This window comes from Oryx dammah, unplaced genomic scaffold (assembly GCF_014754425.2).
Source record: "Oryx dammah isolate SB20612 unplaced genomic scaffold, SCBI_Odam_1.1 HiC_scaffold_8, whole genome shotgun sequence".
Lineage (NCBI taxonomy): Eukaryota > Metazoa > Chordata > Mammalia > Artiodactyla > Bovidae > Oryx > Oryx dammah.
Window position 1 is genome coordinate 25,736,052 of NW_024070192.1, and position 11,469 is coordinate 25,747,520.

At 49.7% G+C, this 11,469-nt stretch overlaps 1 protein-coding gene across 2 annotated transcripts in view; it reads left to right on the forward strand.

Annotated features, from left to right (window-relative positions):
- The window catches only part of ITGA3 (integrin subunit alpha 3), a 29,406-nt gene extending 21,692 nt beyond the window's left edge, over positions 1-7,714 (forward strand). Inside the window, exons 22-26 of one of the 2 annotated variants that reach the window (XM_040245682.1) lie at positions 441-554; positions 1,475-1,573; positions 5,021-5,146; positions 5,460-5,600; positions 6,349-7,714. In XM_040245682.1, coding sequence (XP_040101616.1) covers positions 441-554; positions 1,475-1,573; positions 5,021-5,146; positions 5,460-5,570 — 450 coding nt within the window. In that variant the 3' untranslated portion in view covers positions 5,571-5,600; positions 6,349-7,714. The remainder of the gene's footprint in view (positions 1-440; positions 555-1,474; positions 1,574-5,020; positions 5,147-5,459; positions 5,601-6,348) is intronic. The other variant, XM_040245681.1, reaches the window with a different exon arrangement.
- Positions 7,715-11,469: the final 3,755 nt, after the last annotated feature.

The window sequence follows — 11,469 nt, forward strand, 5'->3', positions numbered from 1 at the left end:
TTGGGGGTGATATAGCTGTTCAAAGCTTTGGACATTAGAACTAGGGATGGGGAGACACAAAATGAAGACAGGGTGCAGGGCGCCCTCTGTCAGAAGGGAGCGGGGAGCAGGCCTGAGCAGCAAGTTGAAGTCTAGCTGGGTGGAGAGGGAGGAGTAGCCTCCAGGGGAGGAAGCCCAGTGTGGGAAGGTGGTGTTCAGGACTGGGCGCCGTGTACATGAACAGGGCCCAGATTTCCTGTTCTCCATGTCACTGGCATCTATATATGCGTGGTCCAAAGAATGTGCCTTAAACACGTAAAGGCAGGCTTGGCGGGGAATGTGCCTGAGTGAAGGGATGAGGACAGGCCCCTTCAGTTTCAGCCATAGTTGGGACAAAGCCTGGAGCAAAGTCTGGAGAATCTAGAGACCCAGACTGGGTCTGTGTTCCCTGCCTCTCTCAGAGCTGTGGCAGTGACCACACCCACTGTGTGTGGCTGGAGTGCCCCATCCCTGATGCCCCTGTCATCACCAACGTGACCATCCAGGCACGAGTGTGGAACAGCACCTTCATCGAGGTCAGTGCCGGTCTCAACCGCCACCCACCCCTGGCTGGGAGAGCAACAGGGAGAGGGTGAGGCCAAACTACACGTGTGTGCCTGAGTGTTGTCGGTGACTGCATGGAGATGGAGGCATGCTGGGTTATGCACCTGTTACTGTGTGCCCTGTAAGAGTTAGTCTGTGCATCCATGTGTGGACATGACATCATTTTGTCTCCATAAAATAACATCTCCCATGTCTGTTATTCTGTTGTGTATCCATTACTTTCTCACCTCTCTGCACTACCCCATGCTGCTCCTTTCCCCTGGCTGCCAGCTCCCATCTGTTACCTCTGCATGTGAACTCCTGTTCGGCCTTCACAGTCTCCTTCAGAGACCACCATCAAGATCTTTTCTGATTTTTTAGCTGACAATGACCTCTCCCATCTAGACACTCACAGAACTTTCTCTGAAGCCACGCATGCCACTTAGCACACTCTGCTCTGGGTTGCAGTGCCAGCCGACCTAGACCAAACTTCTTCTGTGAATGACTAGATTAAACATCTCTTTTCAGCTCTGTGGGCCACGTGCTTTCTGTTGTAGGTACTCAATTCTGCATTGTAGCATGCAGCTACTACAGGCAGAACACTGGTGAATGGGCGTGTCTGTGTGCCAGAAATACTTTATTTACAAAAGCAGCTCTTGGGCCAGATTTAGCCCGCAGTCCAGACCTAGACTGTGACCTTCACTGTCCCTGCTGTCCCCAGCATCCAGCGTAGGACCTGACACAGAGATGAGTGAATGCTGTGCATTTGCGTGTAGAGGAGAGGCCTGGTGACAGGTCCTTTGGAGTGCTGTTTAAAGATGCTCTGTGGAGGGGGAGTGTCCCGGGGGCTGGTCAGGAAGGAGGCTCAGAGGGACTTCAGCTGCTTCTTTTGACTCATCGTGCCCCCCTCCAGGATTACAGAGACTTTGACCGAGTCAGGGTAGCCAGCTGGGCCACCCTGTTCCTCCGAACCAGCATCCCCACCATCAACATGGAGAATAAGACAGTGCGGGTGAGTGAGCGCGTTAAGGAGACAGCAGAACCTGGCCAGGGCATGGGAGTGCAGGGCATCTTTTCAGAGCACTTCCACATACTTTAGCTATTTGGTCTCAGTCTTGGCAGCACACTGGAATCCCCTGGAGGACTGCTAGTTTCTGGACTACACCCCTAAGTGATGAAATCTGAGTCTGTGGAGGTGGGACCCCAGTATTGGTATGTTTAAAAGTACCCCCAAAGATTCTACTGTGCAGCCAGGGTTGAGAACCTCTACTTGGGCTCATTTGATCTGCATGTAAAGATGTTGCATTTCTGTGAAAACCTGAAAAAAGTTCCCAAACTTGATTCTAAGATATATATGGAAAAATAAATACCACAAAATGGCTATAATTTGTTATGAAAAGGTTAGAAGGGATATGTGTAGGAAGTGAATGATGGGTTGATTAAATACATTATCATACACTTCCTAAAATAAATTAAGGTAGCAGAGGAAGGGAGATCAATGGAACAGAATAGGAATTTACTTTTATTATACAGATAGCATTTTAATAAGGAGAAAAATATAGATGATTAAGTAGTATTGGGAGAACATATTTGGAAAGTAAAGACAAACCCCTGCCTCACACCATAAACAAAAACATATTTGAGTTAGATTAAATATTTAAATGTAGGAAATAAAATCTAATATATTAGAAGAAAATTCAGGAAATAATTTAATAATAATCTTTAATTATTGGGAGAGGGAGTTATTTTATTAAACCCAGAAATCACAAAAAAATTTAAATCTGTGTACAGCAAAATAGATGGTAAAGAAACTAAGAGGGCAAAAAACGTATTGCTTTTTTAAAAGTTTATAGCAGGGGTACTCTTTCTACCCCCTTCTGATGTCTATGTCAGAAGCTTTCTCTATCTCCTTTACACTTTAATAAAACTTTATTACACAGAAGCTCTGAGGGATCAAGCCTCGTCTCTGGCCCCAGATTGAATTCTTCTCCTCCGGAGGCCAAGAATCCTGGCGTCTTTGCGTGGTTCAACAAATTTTCAAATCTGCCTGCTATGCAGGAGTCCTGGGTTTTATTCCTGGGTTGGGAAGATCCCCTGGAGAAGGAAATGGCAATCCACTCCAGCATTCTTGCCTGGAAAATCCCATGGACAGAGGAGCTTGCTGGGTTACAGTCCCTGGGGTCGCAAGAGTCAGACACGACTTAGCAATTAAACCACCAAACCACGATAGACAGTTAATTTACAACAAAGGAGAAAAAAATGGAGAAAAGACAGTCTTTTCAATAAGTGGCGTTGAGAATACTGGACAGCCACATGCAACAGAGTAAAACTATGACACCACCCTTATGGCAGAAAGTGAAGAGGAGCTAAAGAGCCTCTTGATGAAAGTGAAAGAGGAGAGTGAAAAGTTGGCTTAAAGCTCAACATTCAGAAAACTAAGATCATGACATCTGGTCCCATCACTTCATGGGAAGTAGATGGGGAAACAGTGGAAGCAATGTCGGACTTTATTTTTGGGGGGCTCCAAAATCACTGCAAATGGTGATTGCAGCCATGAAATTAAAAGATGCTTACTCCTTGGAAGGAAAGTTATGACCAACCTAGATAGCATATTCAAAAGCAGAGATATTACTTTGCCAACAAAGGTCCGTCTAGTCAAGGCTATGGTTCTTCCAGTGGTCATGTATGGATGTGAGAGTTGGACTGTGAAGAAAGCTGAGTGCCGAAGAATTGATGCTTTTGAACTGTGGTGTTGGAGAAGACTCTTGAGAGCCCCTTGGACTGCAAGGAGATCCAACCAGTCCATCCTAAAGGAGATCAGTCCTGGGTGTTCATTGAAAGGAATGATGCTGAAGCTGAAACTCCAGTACTTTGGCCAAGAAAAAAACAAATAAAAGTTTATAGCATATATGACAAAATATTGATAGACATATTTTTAATATGTAAAGAGAAAGGGTGGCATACATAGGCATTGTACGTATGGTGAAATATAACAGCAGTAAGATTTTTTATATCATATGAAAAAATATTAAAAAGAAGAATGCTGTCTTGTTCTGATAAGGTAGAAGGAAATGCTATTGATTGGAATATAAATTGATGGATTCTTTTTAAAGATGAATTTGTCAATATCTATTAAATTTTTAATTGTGTATTTCCTTTGATCTTGTATATGATAATATATCAAGGAGCTAATAGGACAATTTTGCAAACATAAATATATGGGGATATTTTAAAGCATTGTTTATAATGGCAGAAAATTGGAAACAATCTATCTTTCAGCATGAGATTGGTTCAATAAATTCTGGCACATTTGCTACGATGACGTGCAGTCGTCAGAAGAGATTAAGTTGATCTTTATTAACCGAAATCGAAAAGTGATGAAAAAGGTAACAAGAGTGTGTATAGTACACACAGATCCCATTTATGTGAAAGAAAAAATATATAGTTTAATATATACATTTAAGAATATGAAATAAACTAACTTTTTAAGAAATAATCATGTACAGTCAGAAAAATATTTTTCTATAAATAAATATATATGCAGGGGCTTCCCTGGTGGCCCAGTGGCTGGGCCTCTGCACTCCCAATGCAGGGGGCCCGGATTTGATCCTTGGTCGGGGAACGAGATCCCACATGCAGCAATTAAGACCCAGCACAGCCAAATAAGTAGATATTAAACACACGCAAAGGAACTTTAAAATATACATATGTGTATATATATGCAAAATATGTACACTAACTATATAATAAAACCTGTAATATAATAATATTATTCATATATATATATATCTCTTCATTGTAGGGGAAGAAAAAATGCTACTATATGCTATGCATTCTATTTTTTTGTAAATATTTGTGGTAGTGTTGCTCTGTACCAGGTATTTCTCAAAGCAGTTTACTCATATTAAACACATTTAATCCTCCCAGCAACCTATGATACAGATATTATTAGCATATTCCCTATTTCACAGATGAACAAAAGAAAGGTTAAGTGACTTGCCTAAGGTCACACAGCTAGTGAATCACATAGTTAGGACTTGAACCGAGGTAGTCTGGCTCCAGAACCCATACTTTTGGCCGCTCTACTATACTATGAGGTAGGCATTACGATCTTCTTATCAGAGAGCATGAAATGGAGATTCAGAGAGGTGAAATTACTTGTCCAAGGTCCCACAGCTTGTGAAGGATGGAGCTGGTACCCAAGCCTGGATGTGTGGGTCACAAACCAGACTCTAGGCTGCCTCCCAGATCTGAGATCTTGGTTTCTGCCTCTAGGAGAAAGGGGAGGAGAGAGGAATCTGCTCCTGTCAATGGGCTGGCAGGGGCTTTTCCAGTCCCTGTGTGCCCCCTACAGGCAATAAATCAAACAGCAGGGTTCTGGGTCCAGCTGAAACAGGAAGGATGAGCTCAGGGCCTAAGGGGGTGGACACATGGCTGAGCCCCTTCTCACCCCTTCCAGTTTTCCGTGGACATTGACTCTGACCTGGTAGAGGAGCTGCCGGCTGAGATCGAGCTGTGGCTGGTGCTTGTGGCTGTGAGTGCCGGGCTGCTGCTGCTGGGGCTGATCATCCTCTTGCTGTGGAAGGTTAGAACACCCAGCCCGCCACTGGCACTCCCACTCTGGGACCCCCTGCCAGCAGACCCTCACCAACTCTCCCTTCATCTCATTCCATCTCACCCCACCCATGACCCAAGTCCTCCCCACTTTCTCTCCAGCTCCCAGCCCTGGGTTAATGGGGGGACTTGCAAGCCGGAAAGGGGAACCAGGAGCTCTGGCTCCTGCCACATCACCAAACTGGGGCTGGGAACCCAGCCCTAAGCCCCAGTTCATGAGTGCTGCTGGCAAGGACCCCCCCAGCTTCCCCTGATGGCCCCTCCCCACCTCCTCCCCTCCGCAGTGCGGCTTCTTCAAGCGAGCCCGCACTCGCGCCCTGTATGAAGCTAAGAGGCAGAAGGCGGAGATGAAGAGCCAGCCGTCAGAGACAGAGAGGCTGACGGAAGACTACTGAGTGGGGCAGCCCCCACCCTGGCCCAGCTGGGTAACGCGGCCTCCGGGCCCCCTTCCCCAAGTCCCCAGCTGGCTGGGGCCTCTGACTCTCTCCTATCTGCTCCTCTTCCTTTATGGGCCCTCTCTGCACTTCACTCTGTCCCCAGCACCACCCCCAAAGAGTAGGTCACTCTGTCAGTCTCCCCTCCACATCCTCGGAGAGCCCGGGGTGTCTGCTCTCACCAGCCTCCCCACTGAGTCCTTCAAGGACTTGGGACCTCAAAGGGAGCCATGAACCCTCCCTGCGCCCCTTATGCTTTCTGGGGATTGGAAAGGGTCAAGGCTAGGCCCCATGTTTGTAGGCCACAGGACAGACTTCAGAGTGATTCCATACCGCCATCCCCACCTCCAGAGAAGGAGGAGACTAGTAGAGCCCTTCTTCCTGGGAACCAGCACTTTTCCTCTTGGGACCCTCTTGGGCTGACAAACTGACCCCTCCCGACCTTGTGGTCACTGTAGAGCCCCACCCCTCCTGGCCAGTCCATCTGCACTCTAGGCGACTGCCCCTCTGACTCCATCTGCCTCTCCCTCGCCTCTCTGCTTTCCTCAGCTCCTCCTTCCTCTGGGGTCTGGGGTGGGGAACCTTGTCCTCTTCGTCTCAGGGCAGGGAGATAGCATTGTGTTTGGGTAGGGGTCCTGGCTTTGAGGACCTCCTGGTGAGGAAGGAAGGGACTGGGCATATCTTCCCGCTGGTGTAAATGCTGGCTTCTGAGGGCCTCCCTCTTCTCCCCCTCCTCCAGTGTGATTTCTTTAAGCGGACCCGCTATTACCGGATCATGCCCAAGTACCACGCGGTGAGGATCCGGGAGGAGGAGCGCTACCCACCTCCAGGGAGCACCCTGCCCACCAAGAAGCACTGGGTGACCAGCTGGCAGACTCGGGGCCAATACTACTGACATCCTCCCTGATCGCACCCTGCTCCTCCAGTGTCCCCTTCTTCTATTTATCATAATTTAAGCCCCGACAGACCACAGGGGGTGCTGCCTCTGGCTGGCACCAGCAGGCCCGGGCACACACACCTTTCAAGTGCATGCACGTGCTATGTGGCCATGGCCGTCTCCCTGAAGGAAGGCTGGGGCTGTGGCCCGCACACTGCTGAGCACTGCAGCCCTGTGCCCTGGACACGTATGAGCACATGGGGGTCCCACTGCTTGTGGACTGTGCTTGTGCACCCCGAATGGTGCACGGCCATGCGTGTCCCAGCCTCTACCAGTGCCAAAACCAAGCCAAAGGCCTTCTGCCAGAGCCAGGAGGAAGAGGCCCCCAACGTGGTGACCCTTCCTCTGTTCACACTGGACCCATCATGAGCCATAGGCACTGGATTGACCCTGACCTCAAGATGAAAACTACTGACAAGGAGCAGCCCACAGACCCCCAGTGGGGCTCTCAGCACCTGTGGCAGAGAGTGGGGAGCCTGCCTGAGGGCGTTCACGGAGGTGTTCATAGGACCTGGTGTGCTCAGACCAAGAGCAGAATGAACTAGAAGGAAGGTCCCCAGAGTGGCTTTCTTTCACGGATTGCTGGGAAGACCTCTGAACTCAGCCATGGCCATTCCGCGCACTCGTAGGAAGCACAGCCTGAGGAAACAGAGGTGGACATGCTGGGCTGGGAGCGCTCTGGGAGCATGATGGCATCCTCAATAGAGTGGGGACCAGTCCTGGGCCAAGGAGATGATGGACAGATACAGAGCAGATACCGCTTCTCACCCACATTACCATCCTGACCTTGAGGCCTGGAGGGATCGCCACGCGATCACAGAGGGGGTGATACTTGAATGTAGAACAGGGAGGAAGCCCCACCACGGCCCATCGGCCAGACCCTACTCTGCCCTCACTGACCATGGGCTGGAGACCTGGAAGTGGAGCTCCTGGCTCTCTTCGGCTTTTGGAGCCAGTTTAGCTTTGCCGTCTCACCTGTGGCCCATTCTAGAAGTTGAGCTATTTCCAGAAAACCTCTCCTGACCCCGGCCTGTTGGCAGGTCCCCTCCTCAGCCCCTCCCCCCTTTCATGGTACTGTAGCAGGGGAGCTCCTTCCCCCTCCTTGTGCCTTCTTTGTATATAGGCTTCTCACGGCAACCAGTAAACAGCCCCCTGTTTGTACACACTGCATCTGCCTCCATCTACCCCCACGTCTTACCAACACCATTCAATCTGATGGATCATGATACCTAGCTGATCCCCAGGTGGACAGAGCCAGGCGCAGGGCTCTGAGAGGTTGGGAGGGTGAAGCTCTATGGCAGAGGTAACAGCTCCTGTTCTCAGGGGTGCCCCAGACTTCAGGGATGGTCGCCGTCCCATAACTGAGATTCAGAACATCAGATGAGGAAAGGCCCTGAGTAGACTGTATGGAATCCAAAACAGCTTCTTGGTGGACACTGTGCCAGCCTGGGGAAGGAGTAGGCGTAGAGGTGGTGGTGTGCAGGGTCTGGAAGAGGCAGGAAACTACTCTGCTGTAGAAGCAGGCAGTCCTGGGTAGTGATAGAGTGAGGCTGTGTGCACAGGTGGAGAGCTGGGAGCCCTCATCTGGTGGCTACCTTCAGATAAGAACCTGGTTACTGCCTCAGTTTCCCCACAACCAGACCCAGATACCATGATGAATAGATCAGATGGTGAACCAGTGACCCAAGGGTGGAAACCCTGCGAAGTCCTGGTATCCACTCCCTAGCTCTGGGAGGGAGAACTGGGAGCCCTGGGCTGCAGCAGCTCCTCCAGACACACTTCTGACCTGAGCTCACAGGCGCAGAGTTGGGTTGAGCTCTCTGCTGCCTCCTCTGGCTAAGGCTGTGGACTGTGCTTGTGCACCCTGAATGGTGCATGGACACGCGTGTCCCAGCTTCTGCTAGTGCCAAAACCAAGCCTCAGATGTGGGAGATGGAGCAAGGCTGCTTACCCTGTGACTTCTCTGTCCTAAATTGTGTCACAAGTCCTTCTGTTAATTGTTCCCAAGGACCTTTGACAAGAAGTATTAGTTGCTTAGTCATGTCCAACTCTTTGCGACCCCTTGGACTGTAGGCCGCCAGGCTCCTTTGTCCATGGGATTTCCCAGGCAAGAATACCAGAGTGGGTTGCCATTTCCCTCTCCAGGAGATCTTCCCGACCCAGGGATCGAACCTGGGTCTCCTGCATTGCAGGCAGACTCTTTACCGTCTGAGTCACCAGGGAAGCCTTTTTGACAAGAAAGCTGGAAATTACCACTCAGAAAAGCCTAGAGGCAGATCTTCAATTCAGCTTCAGCTGCCTCAGATGGCCCCCTGTGGCAGCTGTCTGCCCTCTACCCTCTCTATGAGAGCCTACCGCCTCACTTTCAGTGCTGGGATTTGTCACTGATTGACAGTGAAATGGTCTAGTTCCTCCAAGAAAACCCCAGCCCCTACCCACAACTTCCAGGACCAGTAACCAGAGACCTCAGTTTGTTCTCCAAATCTGGGCTATTCTCTAGGTCAGAAAAAACACACATGTAGGTGGTCAAAGCCCACTTCAAGTTGATCAGAGTTCAGTCCAGCCCGGTCCAGTCCTTTGCCGCCAGTGAAGAATGAGGTGGGATCTATATATCGCTCTGACCAGTGCACAGGCCCAGCCCCCATCTCCTGTGAGCACTTGTTTGGATGAAAACATACCATCTGTCTCACACACACTTGTGAAAGTAAGTAGACATTTTCAGGACTGTTTCAGCTACACTTTCATGAAAGAAACATACTGGCAGAGATCCAGCAATGCCCACTTTATAGAAAAGAACCCTGTATTATGCCAAGTTTATTGAGTTCCTTGGAGCTGCAGTACCTCCAAACACTTTAAAAGAAGTGTCTTGGCTCTTGTATCAGTTAAAAAAAAGACAAAACCATCAGATGATTCTCCCTCTCCTGGGCACAGGGCTGGATTGCACTTCCTAGGTCCTCCTGGTTGGATGATGCCATTCTGGCCAATGAGTTGTCAGCCGGAGGGAAGGGGATCAGTTCTGGGCTGAGACAGTTAATTGCTGGGTGAGACTCTCCCGGTTCTGCTTCTCCCAGCTCTGATGCTGTGGAAGCCTGTGTTGAGATAAAATTTCTGTCAGTCTGAGTCCCTGAGAATGCCCCACCAACCCAAGTTGAACATATAGTGGAAAATTTGGGGATTTGTGCGTTTTGTTACCTGTACTCCATTCAGCTAGCAATTAGGTCATTGGCGATTTTGGTGAGTGCAGAAAAATGGGTAGGTGAAAGTGAGAAGAAAGAATGATCCATGGGTAGGAGACAGCATTTGCAACAGTGGGGAGTTTGAAGTCTGGTTCAAGGCACTAATAAGTATGGGTGGGACTTGAGCAGGGTAGTGTGGAAGAGATGAGGCTAGAGAGTTAAAGTAGATCATGTGAGAACTGGAAAGGCTCCAGTAAGAAGTGAAAGCCAAGGCTGTGAGCAAGGGAAGTAACACCTTCAGATTTGCAGTGGAAAATGGTACCTGAACCTGTTTCCTCAACTGTAAAATGGTGGTAACAGTAGCACGGTAGAGCTATCTGGAGAATTCAATGACATGGTGCATGCAAAGAGCGCCTGGCATATGGAATATTATTCATTCAGCTAAGAGAGTCCCTTCCATTGTGAAGCCTTGCACACAGCTCTGCACTGGTTATAACTGCATCTGTTGCAACTATTTAATTATTTACTTATGCAGCTCTCTCAACTGAGAAATGAAACAATCAAGGCAAAAGACCATGTCCCAGTCCTGTCTGTGTTTCCCGTTCCCAGCATATAAGCCTAGCAACTATTTGGCACTTGGTGAGTGTGGGCCAAGGATTGAAGCGGAAAAGCACCTCATAGGGGCAAGTGGGTGGGATGCCGGGATAGGACATATCCGGCATTGGACCACAAGGGGACGAGCTTTGTTCCCACGAGAGATCCGGACTGCTGTGAAGTGCCGGTCTTGGCCTCCAGCACAGATCACCTTCCAGGACCCTTCTCTAAGAAAGCCAAGTTCGAGAAAGGTTGCTTTCTCGGGTCAAATGCTGCTGCTAAGTCGCTTCAGTCGTGTGCGACTCTGTGCGACCCCATAGACGGTAGCCCACCAGGCTCCCCCATCCCTGAGATTCTCCAGGCAAGAACACTGGAGTGGGTTGCCATTTCCTTCTCCAATGCATGAAAGTGAAAAGTGAAAGTGAAGTCGCTCAGTCGTGCCCGACTCTTAGCGACCCCATGGACTGCAGCCTACCAGGCTCTTCCATTCATGGGATTTTCCAGGCAAGAGTACTGGAGTGGGTTGCCATTGCCTTCTCCAAAGAGTAGAGAATAATAAAATAAAGGTGATTTTAAAAGTTCATTTTAGCCGCCGATAGGCGTTAGTGAGGGGGTTGACTCGGTGTTTTTTAACTGGAAAAGCAAAATGCTGCCTTGTCCTAAGCTGCTTGGATCTTTGTGGAAGTAGGTGTGTTACACGTCTATATGAGGGATTAGCATGGGCTCGCATCCGGATCCATCCACAGTCCGAGTCACAGTCGTCCAGACTGGGAACCCACCAGACGCCCTGAGAGAGAGCAGGTGAGTGGAAACCAGGACAGGTGAATTGGGCCCTAGTGGGCGGAAGAGGATGCATTGAAAGCTACCGGACAACCTCCGGGCAGGCAAGTGAAGGAGATTCGGGGAGGGGCCGAGGAAACGCAGTGTAAGAGGAAAGGGAATAACGGACCTTTCGGGAGGGAGGGGTTAATCCGGGCTAGGCCGGGAGGAAGAACTCGCATAGTGACGCCGGGGAGGCGGGCTCTCGCCGCGGCCTCACGAAAACAGCAGGCCGCTCGGGGCAAACACTGGGTTAAGGGGGCGGGCCCAGGTGGGGGTAGCCACGTGCCGGGGCGAGAGGCTATTGGCTCTCCTGGAGTTGTTTGTGAGACGC